Source organism: Macaca fascicularis, chromosome 1 (genome assembly GCF_037993035.2).
Source record: "Macaca fascicularis isolate 582-1 chromosome 1, T2T-MFA8v1.1".
NCBI classification, from domain to species: domain Eukaryota; kingdom Metazoa; phylum Chordata; class Mammalia; order Primates; family Cercopithecidae; genus Macaca; species Macaca fascicularis.
In genome coordinates, this window is record NC_088375.1 from 190,851,468 (window position 1) to 190,877,034 (window position 25,567).

Genomic DNA, 25,567 nt, shown 5'->3' on the forward strand with positions numbered 1-25,567 from the left:
ACTGAGGTGGGAGGATTACCAGAGCCCAGGGAGGTCAAGGCTGCAGTGAGCCGAGATCGTGTGACTCCAGCCTGGGCAATGGAGTAAGACCCTGTCTCAAAAAAAAAAAAAAAAAAAAAAAAAGAAATCTGTGCATGTGTGTAGACTCCTCCTCACTCCACACATCCAAGCTCTGCTCACAGCCTCTGCAGATACCCTCCTTGGGCTTAGGGTATGCACAGAGAGTTATATTCTGCCCTCAAGTAGATGGAAGTGGACTTGGACTTGGCACTGTTAGGGCAAGAAATTCTGAGGTCTCCATTACCTGATAGTGTTCTCTCAAGGCAGATGGGCCTGGGGTGGGCACATCCCTCTTGGCCCTGCATATTCCTCTTTACTCCATGGCAAAGGCTGTAGTCAGAGGAGGGCCACAGTGGGGCCTAGGGCAGATGCCTCTCTCAGGTCAAGGGCAGTACCATGCCCATGCCCCACTCGTTATACTGAATTATTTTTAATTCACTAAATACACCATGCTCTTTGCCAACGTTGTTCTCTATGCCCAAAACATGCATGTTCATCGGTATCCTGAAGGCCAAGAAACAAGGCGGCAGGACCCTCCTGATCAGGTGGCATCTGTACCCTTGGGCCCAGGCCCTGTTGCTCTCGCCGACACGCTCACTCCTCGTCCTGTGGTTTGGGATTCTGCCCAGTGGGCAGGCAATATTTTTTGTGCTCATTCTCACTTCTCAGAAGGCGAATGTCATTGCAGATGAGCACAGTGTGTCACTGGTGTCCTGTGCATCGTCCTACTAGTTCTTATAGCAGAATAACAGGTAGCTATGCAGGGAAGCTTTCGTGATTTCCATTTTATAGAAGAGGAAAATGAAACTCAAAGATGTGGCAGAAGAAGAGATTTGTTTTCAGTTCCTTACACTGAGGCCAGTGCTCTAGCTGCTGATCCTACCTGCACTGAAGGTTTGGGGATAGCAGCTGCGCTGGCTGGTCCAGGTGCCCACACCCTCGGCAGGACTGCCGTGCTACTGCTTTATACTCCATCACGTAGTGAGACCATAACTCACATAAAAAAAAAAACCCTTAGGTAATATTTGGGTTTGGCTATTATAAATAACACTACAAAATATAAAGTAACACTACAATAAAAATCTTTGTGCACTGACTTTTCTTTCCTCTGGGTGATCGCTCCCGGTACCAAGTTCCATTTCCTTTCCAAAAAGCTGGTCCCTATTTGTACTCCGACCAGTAGCCTTTGATACACCTGTCATTGCACTCATGCAGCATCATGTAGGATAATTTAACACGTTATTTGAAAACATGGTAGGTGATAAATGGCAGCCTGTTTCCTTTACATGAATTTCTCTGACTGCTAGGAAGGTTAAACATATTTGTTGTTCACTAGTTATCTTTCTTTCTGTGTGATCTGTTCAGTTTCCTGTCCATTATCTGCTGGGATTCTAATGGTTTTCTTGTTAACTCTCATAATAACCCTTTGCCTGCCATATGTTCTAAATATGTTTTTTCAAAGTTGTGCGGCAGTCTTTTTGTGTTAACTTGAAATTCTAATATGTTATCAAATTTGATTTCTTCTAGCACTTCTGTGTCTTAAAAGTTCTTTCCTTCCAGGAATTTGATTTCTATCCTTACTTTAAACTTCCCTTTGGTTATATTTTTATATTTCACTTTTTAGTCCATTTGGAATTTTGATGTATGCTACGAGGAGAGAGTCAGAAAACTTTTTGAAAGCTATATTTGGAAAAAAAGCGATGAACAAAAAGAAGAGCCGGCTTGGGGCGGTCCGTGTGATGCCAACAGGCAACTGAAAGGCAGAGTGCCAGGGACTGTTCAGTTCTTATTTCTTTATCAAGGAGAATGATCTTGGAACTGCATAAAGAAGATCAAATATGGCTAAGAGGAAAGAGATGCCCTGGAGAGGCAAGAAGAGAGCAAAAGGATGCGAGGGTCTGAACCTAAAAGAAAGACCTTCCAGGGCAATGAAAGGAGGCAGCCTCGCTGAGAGGAAAGAGCCTGACTGAGAGGCAGAGTTTGGAGTTAGAATCCCGACTCTCCTCGAAGGTACTGCTGCACTCTGGGCCTCAGTTTCCACATGTGCTTATTCTCTTATGTATACCAACTATGCCTCAAACACTGCTGGAGGTGATGGCCTTACAGAGATCAACAGGACAGGAAGAGGGGCATCTCATACATCCATGGGCAGGTGAATGGGTAGAACATGGAGGCACAAAATAGGCCAGAGTGGAGAGGACATGCTGGGTGATAAAGAGTGGCAAGGGTCGGGTGCAGTGGTTCACACCTGTAATCCCAGCACTTTGGGACGCCGAGGCAGGCAGATCACCTGAGGTCAGGAGTTTGTGAGCAACCTGGCCAACATGACGAAACCCCATCTCTACTAAAAATACAAAAATTAGCCAGGTGTGGTGGTGGGCACCTGTAATCTCAGCTACTTGGGAGGCAGAGGCAGGAGAATGGCTTGAACCTGGAGGGGGTGGCAGAGGTTTCAGCGAGCCGAGATCATGCCACTGCATTCCTGCCTGGGTGACAGAGCGAGACTCCATTTAAAAAAAAAAAGAAAAAAAAAAAAAGAGTGGCAAGGAGAAGGGAAGGCTTGGAAGGGGCCAGATCACGGAGTTCTGTGCTGTGGAGCTGAAACTGAGTTGAAGCTGAGTGTGCTGGATTTAGAATCAGAAGGTCACTGCCAGGTGAGAGTGGTTTTGGAAGGCAGGATGGAGGCGGAGAAACAGACAGCAAACAGGCAGACACTGGGACAGGCGATGACTTTTCCCAGAAACTTGAAAGAGAAGAGAAGAGAGGTGAACATAAGCTAAAGAGAGGGCTTTTATTTTTAAGGTGAAAGAGACCCAAATACATTCGTAGATGTGAGAGGAGGGCCCGGCAAAGAGGTGAGAAAGGAGACAAAGGAAAGAAGACGGTCCTGAGAAGGTGAAAGGAGATGGCATCCAGGACAGGAGAGAACTGACCATGAAAGGCAGAGGCACAGGAGGGATGGCAGAGGAGGAAGCAGGGATGAATGGGGATGCAGGTATGTTTGTAGATGGGAAGCAGGAAGCTCAGAGTTTTTGGCTGGTGACAACCTTTATTTTCCCTGTGCAGCTGGACACGCAGTTTCTTTGGAATAGGATGGAGGTACAGCGGAATTGAAGATGATGAGGGTAAAGATCTGAGATGATCAAGGACCAGGGACAGGACACAGGAATGGGAAGCAGCACTGAGATGCTACTAAGGTAACACCATGTGTTACTACCTCGGCTGTAGCTTCTCTCCCTTGGGTGACATTCAGTCCCTGGTACTGGACTGGCTGGATGTGAAGGAAAGCACTGGGAAAGGGAGCTGTTGAGTGAGTGAGACTGTGCTTGAAGAACGGGACTCCATGTGATGTTGGTGATTGCTTTGGATTTGCTGAATCAATGAATAAATGGGAGGTGTTATAGTGCAATGGTTAAAGTGAGACACCTTCGGTCCAAAATGCGGCCCTACCGCTTACTACTACTCACAGTACCTGCCTTGTAGGGTTGTGGAGATGGCCGGCTGAGATGATGCATATAAACCACATCGTCCAGGGCCTGGCATAGAGAAGAGTTCAGTAAATGGTAGTTCTTACCATCCTCACAGACCACGGCAGATAGGAGCTGACTGATGGAGGATTCTAACCAGGAAGGTATGTGGTCAGATTTATTTCTTAGGAAGATCCCTGAGGCAGTGAGATCTGAGTTTGAATTAGGCTCTACCACTTAACTAGTTGTGTGACCTTACACAAGTAACACATCCTCTCTGTGCCCTAGTTTCTTAATCTCTAGCATGGGGATAATAACAGTACCTAGCCATAGGGTCATTATGAGAACTGAATGAATTCAAGGAAAGCTGATAAACTGAAGAGCTTAATAAGTGACAGCTATGATGATAATGATAGTGATGACAGAAGGAAGAGGAGAGCAAAGGGAAGGAAAAGAAGTAAGGAGAGGAACAGGAAGAGGAGCAAGAGTGGTGGGAAGAGGAGCAGGAGGAGGAGGGGGAAGAGTGGCAGGAAGAGGAACAGGAGGAGAAGGGGGAAGAGTGGCAGGAAGAGGAACACGAGGAGGAGAAGAGTGGCTGGAACAGGAACAGGAGGAGGAGGAAGAGTGGTGGGAAGAGGAACAGGAGGAGGAGGAAGAGTGGTGGGAAGAGGAGCAGGAGGAGGGGGAGGAAGAGTGGCAGGAAGAGCAGGAGGAGGAGGAAGAATGGTGGGAAGAGGAGCAGGAGGAGGGGGAGGAAGAGTGGCAGGAAGAGGAACAGGAGGAGGAGGAAGAGTGGTGGGAAGAGGAGCAGGAGGAGGGGGAGGAAGAGTGGCAGGAAGAGGAACAGGAGGAGGAGGAAGAGTGGTGGGAAGAGGAGCAGGAGGAGGGGGAGGAAGAGTGGCAGGAATAGGAGCAGGAGGAGGTGGGGGAGGAGTGGCGGGAAGAGGAAGAGGAGGAGGGGGAGGAAAAGTGGTGGGAAGAGGAGCAGGAGGAGGAGGGGGAGGAAGAATGGCAGGAAGGGGAACAGGAAGAGGGGGAGGAAGAGTGGCAGGGAGGGGAACAGGAGGAAGGGGAGGAAGAGTGGTGGGAAGAGGAGCAGAAGGAGGAGGAGGAAGAGTGGTGGGAAGGGGAGCAGGAGGAGGGGGAGGAAAAGTAGCAGGAAGAGGAGCAGGAGGAGGGGGAGAAGAGTGGCAGAAAGAGGAGGAAGAGTGGTGGGAAGAGGGGCAGGAAGGGGAGGAAGAGTGGTGGAAAGAAGAGCAGGAGGGAGAGGGAGAGTGGCAGGAATAGGAGCAGAAGGAGGGGAAAGTGGCAGGAAGAGGAACAGGAGGAGGGGGAGGAAGAGTGGCAGGAAGAAGAGCAGGAGGAGGGGGAGGGAGAGTGGTGGGAAGAAGAGCAGGAGGAGGGGGAGGGAGAGTGGTGGGAAGAGGAGCAGGAGGAGGGGGAGGGAGAGTGGTGGGAAGAGGAGCAGGAGGAGGGGGAGGGAGAGTGGTGGGAAGAGGAGCGGGGGGTGGGGAGGAAGAGTGGTGGGAAGGGGAGCAGGAGGAGGAGAATGACAATGGTAATAATTATGAGGCAGTGACCAAGAGCTTACAGAAGACAGTGAGGAAGAGGAGCTGAGGGAGTCCCCATTCTTGAGCATTTTTATCTGAAGGCAGAAGAGCAATGGTGGAGAATCCTCGAAGAGCTGGTCTCAGAGGCTTGGTGAGAAGCCTGGGCTGGGTGGTGAATGCTGGCTAGGCAGCAGGAGGCCTGCACTGAGTCTCCCAGGACAGAGTCCACACTAAGGCTCTGCATCCCTCTCAGGCTGGTGAAAGTGCAGGGAACAGGTGAAGGTGCAGGTGGACATCATCCAATCCCCATTCGGGCCTGGTCCAATAAGAAGCCTTACATTTGGGGATGTGGTGGCCCCTTCTGCCCTATGGATTAGTCCAGCCCTGCTGCCTTTCACTAGGAGGCTCCTTGTCTCTCCCTCCTCTAGGCCTGGCCTCTGACCCCTGCTTCTGGGTCACCTCCTAGGTCAAGCCCTACAGCCTGACAGAAAAGTGCTTCGCTCCCTGGGATAACTGGGCTTTTCTAACAGCAAAATCACCACCAGTGATAAAAAATAAATAAATAAATAACATTACTATTTGCTATAGACTGAGAACTAAGTTCTCTATGCTAGATGCTTCTAGATTTCATCTTTTCTTTTCTTTTTTTTTTTTTTTGAGACGGAGTGTCGCTCTGTTGCCCAGGCTGGAGTGCAGTGGCTGGTCAGCTTACTGCAAGCTCCACCTCCTGGGTTCATGCCATTCTCCTGCCTCAGCCTCCCGAGTAGCTGGGACTACAGGTGCCCGCCATCACGTCCGGCTAATTTTTCGTATTTTTAGTAGAGATGGGGTTTCACTGTGTTAGCCAGGATGGTCTCAATCTCCTGACCTTGTCATCCGCCCATCTCGGCCTCCCAAAGTGCTGGGATTACAGGCTTGAGCCACCGCGCCCGGCTAGATTTCATCTTATCTAATTTTAAAAATAACCCTGAAAGATACACAGCACTCCTCATCTACTGTATCAATGACACTAAATCTAAGGAGGTTAGATTTAGTGCCTAAGAGGTAGCCCACTAGTAAATAAGAGTCTAAACTTAAACCCACATCTGTGTAACTCCAAGGCCTAAGCCACTTTCCCCTCTTAAGCCATGTTGTCTTTCTAAAATCAGGGACTCAGTCTCCCTGTGCTTGAATGTGGGGCCCTGGCTGGTCTCTTACATCCTGCCCTCCTCCCTCTCTTCCCAGGGACTGAAGTACAGCTGGAGGGTAAGTGCTGTGTCAAGGCTGTCCAGGGACCCACTCCCAGCCCTATCCTCTCCCCACTGCTAGGCTGGGACCACCCCACACCCACCCAGCCTAGGCCCCAGGGCCTCAATGAATTGATGACCAGTCAGAGATGCTCAGCAGTGAGGCTGGCTTTCCAGTTTTGAGTGGGGAGGAGGAAGAGGAGGCAGCAAATCGGGTCGGGAGGCAGTTCCCAGGGGCTTCTGTGGCCTGCTGAGGCGCAGTGGGTGAGACTGGCCAAGGCAGGAGGGCAGGGCCTGAGGGATGGGGATGGGAGGCTCTGCGTCTCACCTATCCTGTCCTCTCCAGACCCCAGGCCTCCGCCCTCTGGACAGTGGATGGGGTGTCTCCAGCCTTCATCCAACACCAGGAAGAGGATGCACAGGCCACAGCATTGGGGGTACTAGGCAGCACACTCTGCCACACCACCCTCATTGTGCCATGCTTGATCCACACAACACACCTCCAGTTTCCTGAAGGGAGCATGGTCTCTTGGGTCTACACATGCTGTTCCCTTTGCTTCTAATTCCTTTCGCCCACTCACTCCTAACTCTTCCTTCAGGGTCCAGCTCAGGAGTGACTCCTCCAGGAGGCCTTCTTTTGTCCCCCACCCGCCCCAGAGCTGCATTAGGCCTTCCTCATCATGGCAGCCTCCACACTGTACTGTTAACTCTAGCTCTGGGACTATCTCTCCCACTAGACTGTGAGCTACTTTGGTTGGGAACAGTGCTTAATTCTTCTTTGTATTCCCAGGGGCCAGTGTAGAGCCTGCAAAGAGAATACCTCATGAACATCTGATAAGTGAGTGAGTGTGTTGGGAAGACTGCAGAGGCACCTCTGAGAAGGCCTGCAGCAGAGCTGGAGGCTGCACCCCCATGTCCCTGGCTCCACCCTCTCTCCAAGCCTCAGCTTCTGTGTTGTGCTTGCCCATCCACTGGTGCTCTTCTGAGTTGCCCTGAGCACACAGCCTGCTGGGAACTCCTACACCTGCTTGCTGGCTTGGCCACAGCTCCTGGGATCTGGGAGACAAAAGGCCTTTGTGTAACCTGTTTGGAGTTATCAGTGCCACTGTCCAGTGAGTCAGGGACCCAAATGGCCACAAATGAAGAGGAGAGTTCTCAGATGCAAGAAAGTAAGGCCAGCTCTGGCACAGGCTGTTAGCTCTGGGTTGTTTGGCCGTCCTTTCCTACATCTTCCCCCTTGCCCTGCCCCTTCCCATATCCTATGAGGACTCCTGGGTACTAGAAAGTTATAGGCTTACTACATATTCCTCATGTAGTAAGTGGCAGGAAGCAGCTGTGACTAAGGCCTAATTCCTGTTCCAGCCCTGCCCTGCCAGGCCTTGGCTCCAGAACCCAGAGCTGCCTCCTGCCAGAATTCTGCAGGTGAGGCTCCAGACAGGTGCAGAGAGCTCTCCAGCAGCCCAGAGGCGGCATGACTGGAAACATCCCTACAGGAGCAGGACAAGCTGGTGACTAGGACACCAGACAGGAGGGGACCTGGAGAAGCAGCCTCGCTCACATTTTCCTGGGTCTCAGATGCCAGGGAAGTGCGGCAAAGCATGGGTGAGGTCCTGGGAAGGCATTAGCCTTGGGCTTGGGGTGGAGAAGGACACTAAAGAAAAGGTCCCTGGGGCGGCCAAAGGGCCTGGGCAGGTCCACTCTGAGAGATGGGGGAGGTGAGGCCACGGGCAACCCCGGCATTCCTCTGGCAGCTCACTTTAAAGGTCCAAATTATCTTTCACTTTGGAGCCAAGGAAGGCCCACGGTAATTCAGAGGACTCCTCCCTGTCTCCTCTCTCTCCTTCCCACTCACCCCCACCCATCCTGGGTAGCAGTTCTCACCAATGCAAGGCTGGTCCTAGAGCCCCGGGTGTGGCCAGGATAACACAGATGTCAGCAAGAGTGAGCCTGTGCCTGTGCCTCATCCTGCAATGCTGGTACCTTGAATCTGCCTGCTGCCAAGGCCAGGCCGGGCGGAGAGCTCCTCAGTCTTCCTGGGAAAAGCAAGGCTCTGCTGTCTGCTTCCTGAGTAGCCTGAGTATAGTGAGTTCTCCGACTCTAGCTGGCTTCCTTCCTTTTCTTCTTTCTTTCCTTACTCCCTTGGATGAATTTTAAGAACCTTGAATTAACTGACCTTGGTGTTCCTGGAAGGAACATGTGATAACACCCACGACAGGCTCTGACCCACCCCTTTGGCCTGGCCTTATTTGAACTGCCTGGCTTCTCCCAGTCTGCCCAGTAGGAAGTAGGAACTGGTGTTTGAGCCAATTGCAGATCATTTATGGTGATTGGGCACTGAAGGGTAAAAACCAATGGGATCAAGCCCTGTCCCTTAGGAGCTCTTGCCCTGAGGGAGGCTGTGACAGAGGAAATGATGTGAAAGGAGGATGGCAGAAGGCCAGGGTGAGTGAGACAGCAGCCCTTAGGCTCACTGGGGTTCACCAGGACAGACCCTATTTCCTACCATTCTCCCTTAAAAGTGCCTATCTGTGATCCTAATTCTACTGCCCTCAAGGCAAAGAGAGGGTCTCTGAAAACACTAGTGTCTCAGTTCCCAGGGTTCTGAAAACAGTAGGGTACTCCTGGAGCCACTGTTATTTACCTGGTCTGTGTGGGCAGTGGGCCTACTTGAAGCTGGGTCTGGCTAAGGCCAAGCGGTCACTCTGCTGCCTGGCCCTTTCCTCCCCTTTGGGGAGGTGGACTGGACACCGTGGAGCCCAGGTGCCTCATCCAGTCTGGTTCTGATATGGATTCCCCTTCCCCACTGTCCCACCTACCTGAATTTCTGGACCTGACTTCTGTCTTCTCTCTTGCTTGCTACCTACTTGACACTGCCTGTACTTGGCCTTGCTTGGGAAAGAGCTGTGGAGTTAAACCAAATTGCACTGAGACCCTACAGGCAAGAGAAGCTGTTCCCACTCCCAACTCTTCTCTAAACCTTCAGAAAGAACAACTAGCTTCTCACTGTAGGCAGAGGGCCGTCTGTCATCATCCTCCTCTAGTAAGAGGCTTGGGTATTAGAAGATGAATGGCCTGAGCTCTGTAGTACCCCAGCCCTGGGGCTTCTGGTGACAGCTGGTTGTGGGGGAGTGGACCTGGACAAGTTCACGGATGTCCCTGTAGGCCCAGAGCTGGGAAGCAGAGGTCTTGGGAGGGAACTCAGTGGTGGTCTCCTAAAGAGCAGTTGACCTTACTCTGCCACATAAGGTCCCTAAAGAAATGGGCCCAGACCCTTACCTGCTTTGAACAGTCAGTGGAACCTGATCATTCCCAATGATCAGACTCAGTGGCAGGTTGGGGATTCAGCTATGGTCAGTGGTAAAAGTACAAAGTGGAAAGAGGCCAGGACTTACAAGCTTGGAAGCTGGCACTCTCAAGTTAAGGGGTCTGCTGTCCCTGCAGAACCCAGGCTGAGAAAGAAGGCAGGGACCCCTAAGACCAGAGTCAGAGAGAACTTACAGAGGAGAAGAGGGGGCAAGGGAGGCAGCTACAATGTCAGGGCAGCAGAGTGGGAAGATTGGGAGTGATACGAAGGCTGGCCTGAGAGACAGAGCTTTCCTCAGCCAGGAGATCTAAGGCCAGGGAAGGGTCCCTGGGGCTGCTGGGGTCTGACTACAGAAGGCTAAGGAAGGATCTGCACCTGGGCACCTAGAAGCAGGTAGCAGGTGTCAGGCATATCAGCCCCCAGAGTTTGGCCAGCAACCCTGGCAATCTCCTGACCTTTCTGCCCCTTGGCTGCCATTGGGTGACTTGCAGCTTTGGGTCATTAATGCTTCTTTTGAAGGTTCTTACTCATTCTTTGCTGCATTCAAGGGGCGGGACTGCTTAGGAGTTGGGGAAGGCCAGGGCAAGAGGTGGTGCCAGGAGAGCTTACCACTCTCTCCTTGTAGACGATATATTTCAACCACTTAAAGTCCTGCCACTTGAAGCCGGCGAGGACAAAGAGAGAATCGCGCTCGTACTGCTCAGGCCGCTGCATGGCGCCCTCGGGGTAGGTGATGCGCAGTGTCGTTTTGCTGCCCACATCCTTCTCAAAGCCTTTCACTGGTGCTGAGTTCAGTCTACAGAGAGCAGGCCCAGTCAGAGCCTGGGCCTGTGTTTGGGAAGGCACCATGACCCCAGAATACCCCAGACATGGAGAATAGGAGTCCAGGTCACCTGGACCTATTCTCCCCAGGTGCTACCCCTAGTTGTCTGTTCCAAAGCCCTCCAACCCAGGTTCTTGAGGCTTCTGTTGACCTCCAGCCCAACTAGCTAGATAGACAGTTCTCAATGGGCTCAGGGCTAAGGGTTTGGACCAGGACACTCACCCAAGGTGCCATTTTGGGGAGCTCACCTCACCACAATGTCATAGTCGTCAATTCGTGACCCCAGAGACTTGTTGGCAAGAACGCCTCCATTGCCCACGATGATGCAGCGGCGGCAGCGGAGGCTGAGGGGAGAGAGGCGGAGACCTCTGTACAGAGAACTGCCCACCAGGTCTCTTCCCCTGCTCCTTTGGCCCTTGACCCCATGCCCTTGTCCAGGACCAGGCTGGGATAGAGGAAGAAGACCAGTGGGTTTCTGGCAGCATTTCTGAGAGAAGGCTTGAAGCATACAATGGGTAGCTGGGCCCTGAGACTCTCCAGCATCTCTAGGCCCTGACACTTCCCCAGGAAAACAGGGCCATAGAAAGGCTTGGGTGCCAAGCCTGAGTAGTGAGGAGGGAGCTCTGGTAAGATGGCATTCCACGGTAAAGGTTCCCCAAGGGGTAGTGGTGTTTAGGCAGGCTTCAAGGGAGAGGGAAAAGTGGGCCAAGCTTGGGGCTATACCAGGAAAGCAGGAAAAGGGGAACAGGCCAGGTGTGGTGGCTCATGCCTGTAATCCCAGCACTTTGGGAGGCCGAGGTGGGCGGATCACAAGGTCAGGAGATTGAGACCATTCTGGTTAAAACGGTGAAACCCTGTCTCTACTAAAAATACAAAAAATTAACCGGGCATGGTGGCGGGCGCCTGTAGTCCCAGCTACTCAGGAGGCTGAGGCAGGAGAATGGCGTGAACTGGGAGGCAGAGCTCGTAGTGAGCCAAGATCGCACCACTGCACTCCAGCCTCGGTGACAGAGCAAGACTCTGTCTCAAAAAAGAAAAAAAGAAAAAAAGAAAAAGAAGAAAAGGGGAACAGGACAGGAGGCTCTAGGACTCAAGGCTCCCAGCAGTCACTAGGGAGCTTACTCATAGTGCTTCTCCCATCCCTGACCCTGGCACTTCCCACTCTAGGGTCTGTTGGTTTGGGAGCTGTCACTGCCTTCTGGACTTAAGCTTTGCCCCCTTCACCTGCCCCTGCCACCCAGGCCCTCAGTCCCATTGCTGGGCTAGTCCCAGCCCCAGTGTCTTCAGTTCTTACCCTCAAACCTCTGGTATCTGAGGACTGGGATGTCTGCCAAGTGCTTACAACCCATGGGGGTGCAAGTTAGGTGCAGTGGTTCCACTTACCTGCTCCACCCACCCTGTGTGTGTACTGTATGTGCATGTGTGGATGTGCTGGAGAAACTGCTCATGTCCAGGGAAGGCCAGCTGGACCTCAACACCTCTGCACACCACCAGGCAGCGGTGGGTAGGAGGCTGCGCAGTGTGTGGCTCACCTGTCCAAGGCAGGGGTCAGGCGGTACTCTTTGGTGACTGACAAGATGGCTTTGATCAGATTGTCTGCAGACAGAGGAGAGAGGTTTCTGTTACAGGGTCACTTACGTTTCTATAAAATGTTTACAGATAGGCCAGGTGCGGTGGCTCACGCCTGTAATCCCAGCACTTTGGGAGGCCAAGGTGGGCAGATCACGAGGTCAGGAGATTGAGACCATCCTGGCTAACATGGTGAAACCCCGTCTCTACTAAAATTGCAAAAAATTAGCTGGGCGTGGCGGTGGGCACCTGTAGTCCCAGCTACCTGGGAGGCTGAGGCAGGAGAATGGTGTGAACCTGGGAGGCGGAGCTTGCAGTGAGCCAAGATCGCACCACTGCACTCCAGCCTGGGCGACTGAGTGAAACTCCGTCTCAAAAAAAAAAAAAAAAAAAAATGTTTACAGATAATCCTACTGGAAGGCACAAGTTCCTGGGGGCTAGAGTGAAAGTGGAAGTAGAGAGACCTCTGGACACGAGACTGCGTTGGGCCACTGCCCTGACTTTATTCCTGACAAAGGAAGTGAAGGCAGGAAACAGACAGGCATATCACTGCCAGGAGCCCGTCCCTAACACTGGCACGCAGCTTCTCTCCCAGGCTTCTGGGAGGCTCAACTGGTTTTCTGAGGCTCTGTAGTCAGGCCCCAGAGCATGCATTCCTAGGCCAGGGCCTTCCCTGGAAGCTGGAGCATGCGGTCTCCCCTGGAATGGGAGTACCTGCTCAGAGCTAGAGACCACCTTGTGCTTATCTCTGTGTTCCCACTCAGCAGATACCAGGAAACGAACAAGGAGACACCCAACAGCTGAAGAGCTCACCACGTGCCTCATTATCTGACATCACCTTTCCCTCACTTTCTCCCTCTCACATTGCCAGTCCTGAATCCTGCTCTTTGCCAGGCTGACTTTACCTCCTCACTTCTTTACTCCCTGAGCCTGGCTCTGCCCACCTGCACTCCACTCAGCAAGGACCCCTGTGACTTCTGTGCTCTCAGACCTGTGCCCACTATTTAGACCTCATCTCCTCAGCCTCTCTGTGGCTTTGGCAATGAGGACTGCTCTTCCAAACTGGTATCAGGAGAGCACTACAATATAATGTATAGTGAATAGCAAGGGTATTGGCTTTGGAGTCAAATACTGGCTGTACTCTGTGACCTTACATAAATCATTTCCTTTCTTTGAGCTTTAGTTTCCTCATCTCTAAAATGAAAGTAATTCCTATTTTGTGGAGTTGTTAGGAAGATATAAAATAATGTACATAAAGACCTAAAAATAAAGTAAACTGGTATCACCACAATGGAGAGCATCTTAATAACATCAAATAACCACAAAGATGTGCATACACTAAGATCCTACAACTATGCTCCTAGGCGCGGAGCACTGATAAAGTCACACGCTTGCTCCAGGAGACATGCAAGAGTGTCCGCTGATGAGCTGTTTGTTACAGCAAAATGTTGGAGGCAAGCTGAATGTCCACCAAAAAAAAAAAAAAAAAAACAAAAAACAGATTAAATGTGGTATATGAAATCCTATACAGCCATTAAAAAAAAATCAATGACCTAGAGCTATATGCATCAATACAGATAAATCTCAAAAACATATTAAAAAAAAATGAAGAATATACATACACATATACACAAATATATGTACATATAATGACACCATTTGTAAAGTCTAAAGACATGTAAAAGCGGTACTATATTTTTAATGAATATATAAATATGTAGTGAAAATACATAAGGCTGGGTGTGGTGGCCCACACCTGTAATCCCAGCACTTTGGGAGGCCAAGGAGGGAGGATTGCTTGAGCTCAGGAGTTTGAGACCAGCTTGGGCAACATGGTTAAACCCTGTTTCTACAAAAAAATACAAAAATTAATCAGGAGTGCTAGTGTGTGCTTTAGTCCCAGCTACCTGGGGAGCTGAGGTGAGAGGATTGCTTGAGCACGGGAGTTGAGGCTGCAGTGAGTCGTGTGTGTGCCAGTGCACTCCAGCCTGGGTGACAAAGCAAGACCCTGTCCCAAATATACATAAACAAGGCATAAGAATGCCAACACTGAAGCCAGGATAATGAAGAATAATGGCTTCCTGGGGAAGGAAGAGAATGGAGTGGGAAGGGCTCCACAGAAGCTTTAATTGTATCTCATGTTTTATTTCTTAAGCTGAGTAGAAGGTACATCAATGCTCATTATTCCTAGTATTTTTTATATGCTTGAAATATTTCTTGTAAAGAAAAGATGGCTCCAAAATTAAAAATAACAAACTTATACTTTTTTAAAGGAGAGGGGTGGAGACGCTGGTAGAGGTAGCCGAGAGGTCATGTTAAGGACTGAGAAGTATCCCTTGGATTTCTCCAGGACACTGAGCAGTTTCACTGGAATGGTGGGGTGGGATGGGCAGGGATGCAGATGTTCTTCAGGAGTAAATGGTGAGAAAGAGGAGGCAGTAGGTGCAGTTAATCCTTCCAGAATGAGGTAGAGAATCTTTCCAGTTGAGTGAGAATGAGGTAGGGAAACAAACCTTTAAGCAATGTTCTACACTAAGTGCCTTCAGATATACCTTATGGTGGGCTTTAAGAAAGGCCACAGATTCCCTCCTTTTCCCACTTCCAATTTCACCTTTAAGGAAGAGCGTATTGCTACTAAAATTAGCCAAGGCCAAGGATATGGATTGGGCTTTGTTTTCTAGGAGGAGAACCTCAGCAGAAAGAGTACACATTAGCAGGTGCTCTCTGCTTGCTGGCTGATGGGCTCCACAGCAAACTTCCCTGGCCTTTGTAGCTATCCCATCTGAGTCTCGAGTGCAGATCTGAGAGAGAAGAGTGGCCTTCTTTGCTGCCTGCACCCAGGGAAAAGGTGTTCTTCATATGGTTTAACCTGACCCATTAGATTTGTCCTTGGAGGTCTGAGGTCAAAGCTCCAGTTCAAGTGCTTTTCCTGGCCACTTTCTTCTTTTCAGGGAGAGGTAGGCTGGCTGAGTAGAGGGTTCAGGTATTCTTGAGTCTCCTGGCCAAATGATATCACCCCTTTAGCTGTTATTTTATGTAATTCTGACCAAGACTTTACACAGTAGTATAATTCTCTCCATTTAACTGCTGAAGGAACTAAAGCACAGACAGGTAACTTGTCCAGGGTCACAGCTAGTAAAAAGGAAGTATGGGGATCTGATCCCTCTCTGCCTGACCCATAAGTCCAGATTATTTTCCACCATGCCATGAAACAGCACGGAACTTGACAAAGAAGCAGAATTGTTCAACTACTCGGGATGGGAAAGTCTTAAGTTAGGAGGGAGCTGTGTGGGTGAGGTCCCCAAGGCAATAGAAGGGGAGTTTCTAAGAGGGCAGGGGACAGGTTAGCCTTGGACAGGATAAGGAAGGGCTGGAAGGGAGACGAGGTTGAGGTGAAAAACATCAGGATGGGCTGATAGAGGGGTGTGGGGCACTCCTGGGGGACAGTCTGTTACCTCTCTGGGAATGTCCCTACTATACCTAGTACTCTAGTGTTCCTATCTATGGCACGCCTTTCCTGTGCTCTCAAAGCTCCTTGTACTTCCCTCACCAGAACCCTGCACTCTGAGTATCTGTATCTCGGCTATACTGGAGCTTTTTGAGGAGAGGAACCAAATCTGTCCACTTCACTGTTGTATACTTAGCCCCTGGCAAAGTGGTGGGCTCTGTGTACATATTCCATTAAAGAAGAAGCTGGGCACGGTGGCTCATGCCTATAACCCCAGCACTTTGGGCAGATCATTTGAGTCCAGGAGTCTGAGATCAACCTGGGCAACATGATAGCACCCTGTCTCTACTAAAAATACAAAGAAAAAATTAGCTAGGCATGGTGGTGCGTGCCTATGGTCCCAGCTACTCAGGAGGCTGAGGTAGGAGGATCTTAAAGGTGGTGGAGATTGCATGAGCCAAGATCATGCCACTGCACTTTAGCCTGGGAGACAGAGCAAGGCTCTATCTTAAAAAAAAAAAAAAAAAAAAGTGAAAAAAGGAAGGGAAAAAGGTAGAGATTTGTTGAGAGTAGAGGAAGGGTGGATTCTTACCATGGGGACTTCAAGGATGTAGCCTTATCCTGAAGGATAGGGAGACAGTCGGGGGGGTGAGATGTTAATGTAGGGCAGGGTTCCCAACATACCTTGACCTTTGATCCCAAAAGGCGGCACAAACTCCCGGATTCTAGCCCACTTGCGAAAGGAGTCATCCAGGAACATGGGTGCTGGCTTGGAGAACCTGGAATATAACAGGACTGTTGAGGATCACAAAAACGCAACAGGGTGGAGTCCTGGTGGCACTTCTGTGCATCCATCTTGGCTAAGGATCGGCTGGAAGCCCCCTCTGATTCCGGCATACCCCTCTCCGCCCAGCCTGTTCACTGGGTTTCTGTTGAGGGGTTTGACAGATCTTGTTCAGTGGAGCCTGAGTCTGAGGGAGTAGGCCTGGTCAGTCTTTATTTGGCCAGCTGTAGGAGTGGAGAGACAAGATTTGCTCAGCAAAGATCAATTTCTCAGAGCTAGAAGCTCTCTGGAAGGTTGTGCAGGCATCCATCAAATAGTCACTGCTGCCCACATTGTTCCTGTAATCTGGGAACACAGAGATGAGACACTGTCCAGTTGAGCAGAAATACATCCAAAAATACAACCAGTACATGGAGACAGATTTTGGAGAGAATTCTGGGAAGTGGACCACCCACAGTGAGGAAGAAGGAGAATTCATGGTGAGAGGGCAAAGCAGGTTAAAAGCTATAGGAGACAGAAGTTTGGTAGGGACGAGAAAGAAAAAGCAGAGTCCTAGGAGGCAGGGCCGAGGGGAGAGGTTTCAGACCAGTAGGAATTTGAGTGCATTTGCTGGTGGAGAGAAAGAAAGAGAGGAGGCTAAGTTCCTGTGGAAGTGAGGAAGGATCCAGAGCTTCAGGGGAAGGGTTGATCTGGGCCTGAGGGGAGATGGGGGGAAAGGCGAGAGAAGGAGGGTGAAGTGATGCTGAGCTCGGGGGAAAGAACAGGCAAGTCTTACTCTTCTTGGAATGGGCAGGGAGGGGACAGGCTTGGGGAGGAGGAGACGAAGTCTGAAGAGAGGCAAAGGGAAGTGAGGAAGAGGGAGAGGATGCAGCAGGAATTGAGCTCTTCAGAGATGACTGGAGAGCACAACTTCACATGGGCGCTAGCACCCTGCTTTGAGGCCATTTTCAGGGGACCTGGCAGCCCCAAAGATGGCCAGTCCCTGATCACCCACTGTGTGCTGAGAACTCTGCCATGCGGCCTGCTCAGGACCTTCCTGGCCATAAATGAATGTCGGGAGGCCTGGGCCTCCGTGGCTCTGTCTCGTTATTTCTAACTCACCCTGAATCAGCCACTGAATAACTGCAGGCTGCAGGGGTGGCCCTCCAAGCCCAGAAGCAACCACAGCACGGATTTCTCATCCCTATCATCACTAACACCATTATAACCGGCAGTCCCAGGAGCAACAGTATCAGTTATCACTCAGAGGTCTGGTATTATTAGAGATTTTGACATGAACTTGAAAGAGGCAGAAAACTCTGAATCCTGCTCCCTCCCCCATCACTCTTGCTAGGAAGATGTCAACACTTGGAGCTCGGAGCCGGGTCCCAGCAACTAAGTCAGTGCACTCCCCCAGCATCCCATGTAAAAGGGTAATGCATATTTCTTGTGCCAAGTATATAAAATCTAAGTAAATTAATATATTTGATGTTTTGCCAGAGGCTCCGAGGATCCTGGTCATGGTCTATGTGTAATATCAAAGCGAACATGGTCCCTGGATAAGCCTGCACCAAGAACCTCTTCTTCTGTGTCAGGACTGAGCTTATAAAATTTCTGGAAAGTTTCTCTCGGAGTCAAGCTTGGACAGGATTTTATCTGCTTTCCAATATGTACTAGATGTCATATGCTAATAAAATATGCCTAAGATCTAGCCAAATGATCTTGACTTTTTTTTTTTTTTCCTTTTCCTCTCTCTCCTTTCTTTTTATTCAGATGACTGGAAAGTTCCGTAAGTTTTACTTTTAGAAACACCTCATTTTTTGTGCAACCTGTAACATGTTAATTTTGGAAAAAAATACAGACAAGCACACATGCAAAATAAAAATACCCATAATTGTACAACACAGATAATTAACCTTATGGTATACATCTAAACTGATTTTCCTTTTCCCATATTACTTTGTAGACTGCTTTGTAGACTTTCTCCTACTAGACAGAGACTGTAGTCCCAGCTATCTGGGAGGCTGAGGTGGGAGGATCGCTTGAGCTCAGGAGGTTGAGGCTGCAGTGACGTGAGATCACACCACTGTCACTCCAGCCTGGGTGACAGTGTGAGACCTTGCCTCACACACACACACAAAAAATTATTGATCAAGATTGGGTTCAGGCTGGGTGCAGTGGCTCGTGCCTCCAATCCCAGCACTTTGGGAGGCCAAGGCAGGCAGATCACCTGAGGTCAGGAGTTTGAGACCAGCCTGGCTAACATGGCGAAACCCTGTCCCTACTAAAAATACAAAAATTAGCCAGGCGTGGTGGGCACGCCGGTAGTCCCAGCGACTCGGGAGGTTGAGGCAGGAGAGTTGCTTGAACCCGGGAGGTAGAGGTTGCAGTGAGCCAAGATCACGCCAACTGTTCTCCAGCCTGGGTGATACAGCGAGACTCCATCTCAAATTTTAAAAAAAGACTAGGTTCAAGTGTTCTTGGCTAGAACTGATCAAGTTCTCAGTGGCTCTGCACAGAATGCTTGTAGTAGCCACTGAGGATCACCGCCTAAATCCATCCTTTCTTTAGGAGATGCTACGATACTTCTATAAACTTTCTCTCATAACTCTTTGGTTGCAGTCCTACAGAAAAGATGAGATAAAATGCTTAATTTTCCCCCTTATTTACCCATTTGCATAATAATGAGCTGATTCCTTAGCACCCTCCAAAGATGATTAATGAGGCTTTTTTACATTTTAATCATTAGGAATTCAGACATTTTCATGTATTTGATATATGTCAATCTACTGTAATTTCTGTAACCATTATTATGTATTTATTAATTATTATTATTATTTTTTGAGATGGAGTTTCACTCTTGTTGCCCAGGCTGGAGTGCAATGGTGCGATCTCGGCTCACTGCAGCCTCTGCCTCCTGGGTTCAAGTGATTGTCCTGTCTCAGCCTCCTGAGTAGCTAGGATTACAGGTACCCGTCATCATGCCCGGCTAATTCTGTATTTTAAGTGGAGATGGGGTTTCACCATGTTGGTCAGGCTGATCTTGAACTCCTGACCTCAGGTGATCCACCCACCTTGACCTCCGAAGGCGTGAGCCACTGGGCCCAGCCAATCATTATTTTTTGATGCTCAGATTATCCCTTCTTTGGCCAGTGGAGTCTTTTCAATTTGGCTCCTGAATCTTCTGGACATATTCCAGTAATCTTTGATAATGTCCTGGCTTTATGGTATGAAAAGATGTTTGCGGCTGATCTTGTACATTTCTTGCCCTGACCTGGAATCAGTCATTTATTTTCCCAAGGAACCCTGGTTCCTTTCAACTGGTAATGGTATTTACAGATCACCATCAGAGTAGCTAGGGAAGCTCATGTTGTTATGGGTTAGTCATTATTTCCAGGCCGGTCAAAACTAGGACATACGCATATTTCCTAGTTCTATGTATGTAGGTTATTTGCCCTGTAGAGTGACCCATATTCCATATTTTCCCAGTTACATTCAGATATTGTTGAGCATGTTCACTTGTCCCATATATATCTGTTACCCAGGCTGGAGTGCAGTGGTATGAACACAGCTCACTGTAACCTCAAACTCCTGGGCTCAAATGATCCTCCCACCTCAGCCTCCTGAGTAGCTAGGACTACAGACATCCACCCCCATACCCAGCTAAGTTCTCATTTTATTTTTAATTTTGGTAGAGATGAGGTCTTGCTATGTTGCCCAGGGTGGTCTTGAACTCCTGGGCTTAAGTGATCCTCCTGCCTCAGGCTGCCAAAGTGCTGGGAATATAGGCGTGAGCCACCATGCTCAGCCTCAAACACTTTCCACTTCGTCTCTCTCTTTCATCAGGCCTTTGGCTTTGGATTTTCTTTCTGTAGCTGCTCTTTCTATTCCTTGAATGATTCAACCAGCTCTCCTCTAACACTTCTGCTAGTTGGGTGCATCTCTTTGGAAAGGGAACTCATTTTTTCCTCCGGTGTATATATTTTTAAACTTTTCATTACGGAAAATTTCACATATAAAAAAGCAGAAAAAATAGTACAGTCAACACTGCCACCCCCATCACCCAGATTCAGGAATTTTCAATCATGGTCAATTTTGTTTCTTTAATACCCCATCCACTTTCTTTCTATACTATTTTGAAAATTCCCAGAAATTATGCCATTTCATCCATAGAATATTTCAGCATTATTTTCTAAAAGATAAGGACACCTTAAAATGTAAAACATACCTAAACAACCTTTCTTAAAGCATTATCACACCTAAAATTTTGACTATAATTTTTTTTTGAGACAGGCTCTTGTTCCATTGCCCAGGCTAGAGTACAGTGGTGTGATCTGTGTTTACTACAACCTCAAACTCTTGGGCTCAAGCATTCCTTCCACCTCAGCCTCCTGCGTAGCTAGGACTACAGGCATGAGCCACCACACCTGACTTATTTTTTATTTTTTGTAGAGATGGAGTCTCACTATATTGCTCAGGGTAGGAATTAATTTTTTGAGGAAAAGAATACATCATTCATTTGCAACTAGTATTTCCAATACAAAATTAGGATTATAAGATTTGTATTTATCTTCTTTTTCTTTTTAAAAACAGCTTTATTGATATATAATTCACATAGCAAACAATTGTTTACCTACTATATTTGACTTTATATTTGTATCTCTTTTAAGCTGACATCCTTGTTTCCAGTGACATTAACACAATTACTTTTTTTGCTTGATCCTAACATATACATAGAGAAAATGTATATAATGGTTTCAGAAAAACAATACCAGTATACTACTAACACTATCATTACTAAAAACAATTTAAGGTTTCTTTGCAGTTCTTTTTGCCTTAGGCTATACCCCACTAGCAGAACAGACAAATTACTTTGCATTTGCCAGTTGAAATAATTCTGCTGAGTTTAATTCATCAATGACATGATACATAGTTAGGTTCATTTGTTTCATTCCGCTTTTTGCTTTCAAGGGAGAGCTTTTCCCTCATTTTAATTGATTTTGTTTAATGATGATATAGAGTTTTGCATAGTTACACAATTAAATCTACAAACAAAATATATTCAAAGAAGTCTAGCTTTCATCTCTGTCCGCCTGTTACATCTAGTCCCACACAGTATTCATTTTTATTAGTTTTATTGTATCCCTTTTGTTTTTTTGATATAAGTAAATAAATGATACCTGTGTGTGTGTGTGTGTGTATTCCTGTTCCCTTCTTTATTCACTAAAAAGGTAACACAGTATACATACAGTTTTGTCTATTTTTCTTTTTTTACTAAACAATATATCCTGGTGAGCACTCCATTACAATTACATGCTGGATAATACTTCATGATTGATTATGTACCTTATTTTATTCAATCAATCTCCTGGGTTATTTCCAGTCTTTTGTAAAGTAGGTTCTACTAGTAGTGGTTACAACGAATAACTTAATGCATATATCTTTTCTACTTGCCAATGTATCTTTGAAATAGATTCCTACAAGTGGGTTTGCCGGATCAAAGGGAAAGTGTGTATCTTTAATTTTGCTCCGTACTGCTAAATTCCCCTCCACAGGGATTGTGCCATTTTGAAATACCCACCAGTGATGTATGAAAGTGCCGGGCGCGGTGGCTCAAGCCTGTAATCCCAGCACTTTGGGAGGCCGAGGCGGGCGGATCACAAGGTCAGGAGATCGAGACCACAGTGAAACCCCGTCTCTACTAAAAATACAAAAAAAAAAATTAGCCGGGCGCGGTTGTGGGCGCCTGTAGTCCCAGCTACTCAGGAGGCTGAGGCAGGAGAATGGCGGGAACCCGGGAGGCGGAGCTTGCAGTGAGCCGAGATCGCGCCACTGCACTCCAGCCTGGGCAACAGCGTGAGACTCCGTCTCAAAAAAAAAAAAAAAAAAAAAAGAAAGTGCCACTCCCCCACAACCCCTGCAACCTCACCAAGAGTACACTGTCAAACGTTTTGATTTTGTTAGTCTGATAGAAAAAAAAACAGCATTTCGCTGTCATCTAAATTTGCATTTCTTTTGTTCTGAGTGGAATTTAGCATTATTTCATATATGGAAGGGCCATTTGCAGTTCTTTTTCTATTTTTTCCTTCTCTTTTTTAAAAGTTCTTTATATATTTAATATATAAACTCTCTGAGATACAGTTACAAATATTTCTCCTTGTTTGTTTATTTATTTACTTGGGTTTTGGTGTTTTCTCCCTCCCCCGCTCATTTTTACAAAAGATTTTTATTTTTTCTCAAAGCAGGAGGCAGAAAGCTGCTGCTATGGTCATTCTTGGCCTCCCACACAATAGGTTTTGTTGTTGTTGTTGTTGTTTTAAGTCAAATTTATCAGTCGTTCCCCTATTGCTTCTGGAGTTTGAGTCATAGGAAAGTTTTCCTCATCCCCAGGTTATAGAGAAATTCATCCATACTTTTTTAGTGATTGTGTGTTTTCATGTTTTACATTTAAATCTCTGGTCTATTTTGGTTGGTGTAAAGACCAGATCCAATTTTATCTAGTTCCATAGGACTAACAAAGGCCTCTCTTTACGTGTTCTAAGACTATCCTGTAGTTTTTCTTCACCTTTTCTTAGGAGATTTGCTGCTTGTTTTAATTCCTGGTTTTCCCTCCTTGTATCATTGATTGCAGCCGCATGGATTCAAGGACTGTTCCCTCAACATGTCCTGTGCTGTGCTCTAGCCTCTTCCTCCTCCTCCTCCTCCTCTTCCTCCTCCTCCTTCTCTTGGCCACAGGCATGCTTTCATGGTGATGGGGAGATCAGGTTTCAAGTTGGGAACAAGGACTTGGAACGCTACGTTCTTGTTACCCTAGAACTCCTAGAAAGGACAGTGGTGGATGTGGAATTTCTAACAATCACAGCCAGTGCCATAACTTTCCCTAACATCATCCTCACCTCCATCACTACATCACCATCACTTTTATTACCAAGTTTCAACCGATCATCTACCAACTCTGCCATATTCACTCAAGGTTTCAGCATCTGTCTCATATTCTATGCAAACCCAATTCTTGCTCAATTATTTTCAGAAACTTCAATGCCTACAACTCTGGCCTCGAAGATGACTTACTTGACTCCAGTGACCTCCTCATCTTAACTCCACGTCAGCCACTCAGTTCCACAGCCACATTCTGAAACTCGTCATCACTTTTAAAATATTAATCTCCGATACTCTCTGAATACAATTTCTTCATGTTCTATTTTCTCTTTCTCTCCTTTGTTTTCTTCACTCCAAACCCACTTGATTTCTATACATACTTCTAGTCTACTATCTCTCTTGGCTAGATCCCATCCATCTCCTCAATCTCACTCTTGCCAGGGGCCTATACCCCTTGGTTCCACTGTCCTTTTGTCCCACATATTAGGCAAAATCCAATCAGAGATTGATCTAATCTTACACTGTTGTACCTTTTATATTCGAGGGGCTGCGAGAACACACACACATATACACTAAAGTGCACTGATGCCACCACAAATTTATGAGGCGCTAGGTCCTCGACTTTGCTCAGCAGTTATTCCAAACATTCTCCACTCTCCATGAACTCTATCCTTTTCCAACTCTCTTTAAGCAGGTATCTTTCCTCTCACTTCACAGAAAAAACAAGGCCATCAGCTAGGAACTCCCTCAGTTTCTGGCTTCCTTACCCACAAATCTATCAGCCCCTTTACCTATTCTTAAATTTGGCCTCCTTACCCCATCCCCATGACACCAAAGCAGATCTTTCTATCATGCTATGGGTTCCATCTCTGTTTGTTTCTCTTTATGCACACAATAAGGCTCAGGTCTCTCCCCTGTAAAAACAAACAAACGAACAAACAAATTCGACAAAGCTTCCTGGCCATATACCCGCTTTAGCTACCAGCTTTTCTTTCATCCCTTCATGGCAAAAGCTAGGAAGGGCAGTGGATATTCTGTCTCCACTTCTTCATCTCCTAGTCACCCTCCTATCTAATGCAATCTAGATTTTACTCCCCTAGGACTACTGTTATATACTCCCAGCCCAGCACTATTTGTAGACATGTCCGTCTTCATGCATTTACACATGCATTATCTCTGCCTGAAATGTACACCTCTGCTCTATTTCCCAACCACTTTCCTTCTCTGTCTGGAAAAAATGCATACTTATTCTTAAAAAATTTTTTTAATAGGCACATAATAATTGTACATATTTATGGAGTACAAAGTGATGCTGTGATACATATAATATATTGTGATCCAGTCAAGGTAATTAGCATATTCATCATCTCAAACATTTATCATTTCTTATTTATTTATTTTTAGACAAGAGTCTTGCTCTGTTGCCCAGGCTGGAGTGCAGTGGCGCGATCTTGGCTCACTGCAACCTACGCCTCCCAGGTTCAAGCAATTCTCCTGCCTCAGCCTTCCGAGTAGCTGGAACTACAGGTGTGCACCACCATGCCCAGCTAATTTTTGTATTTTCAGTAGAGACGGGGTTTCGCCATGTTGGCCAGGCTGGTTTTGAACTCCTGACCCTCAGGTGATCTGCCTGCTTCAGCCTCCCAAAGTGTTGGGATGACAGGCATGAGCCACTGTGCCCAGCCAACATTTATCATTGCTTTGTGTTGAGAACATTCAATATCTTCCTTCTAGCTATTTGAAACTATATATTATTGCTAACTACAATCATCCTAGAGTGCCATGGAATGCTAGAATTTATTCCTCCTATCTTGCTGTGATTTTGTATAATTTAACAAGTCTCTCCCTATTTCTCCCTTCCCAGCCTCTGGCATCCTCTGTTCTGTTTCATTCTTATTAAGTTGAAAGACTACTTCCCTGGACAGTCTCCCCTGACTCCGCCAGGGAGGCTTGCACTCCTCCTCCAGTGTTCCTACTGCACTTTGTTCACCCCCTGTGAGGTGGCTAGGCGCCTGCAGAGGCCTTGAAAACTGGGCTGGGGCCCATAAACAACAGGAAATGTGGGGGTAGGGTGATGGTAGACGGTGTGTGTGTGTGTGTGTGTGTGTGTGTGTGTGTGTGTGTGTGTTAATTACGCAGGTGGCTTAGCCTCATGCTATATGACTGTAACAGAATCCAGGGGCTTCCGTCCAGACCAGTGTGCCAGTTTGGGGGCCTGGCCAGGGTGGAGGTGGCCCTTAAGGTGTAGAATGACTGGTCAGACTAGCGGAGGTATGGGACGCCTGACCTGCTTGCCCTGGCCTAGGGGGTAGCAGGGCAGGGTGGGGCAGGATCCAAAAGACAGGCCCCAGCCCGCCAGCCCTGCCAGCAACCCGGCACGCGAGGCGGCCTCAGGATCAAGTTTCAGCAGGGTGTGTGTGAGTGCGTGAGAAGGACCAGGGGAAGGAGGAGACGGAAGTTGCACTGGAACTTGCCTAT

General features: G+C 47.8%; 1 protein-coding gene across 50 annotated transcripts in view; it reads right to left on the reverse strand.

Moving 5' to 3' along the window:
• The window catches only part of ST3GAL3 (ST3 beta-galactoside alpha-2,3-sialyltransferase 3), a 233,081-nt gene that overhangs the window by 19,845 nt on the left and 187,669 nt on the right, over positions 1-25,567 (reverse strand). For 33 of the 50 annotated variants that reach the window (XR_012421206.1, XM_045372578.2, XM_074009470.1 and 30 more), the window contains 4 exons: positions 16,132-16,226; positions 11,963-12,026; positions 10,679-10,774; positions 10,217-10,403 (listed from right to left, as the gene is read on the reverse strand). Coding sequence is in view for 42 of the 50 variants with exons in the window: in XM_045372578.2 (XP_045228513.1) it covers positions 10,217-10,403; positions 10,679-10,774; positions 11,963-12,026; positions 16,132-16,226 (442 nt within the window). In the remaining 8 variants the exon portion in view is untranslated. Of the gene's footprint in view, positions 1-304; positions 391-9,119; positions 9,205-10,216; positions 10,404-10,678; positions 10,775-11,962; positions 12,027-16,131; positions 16,227-25,567 lie in introns of all 50 variants that reach the window. The other 17 variants (XR_012421289.1, XR_012421278.1, XR_012421280.1 and 14 more) reach the window with 3 other exon arrangements.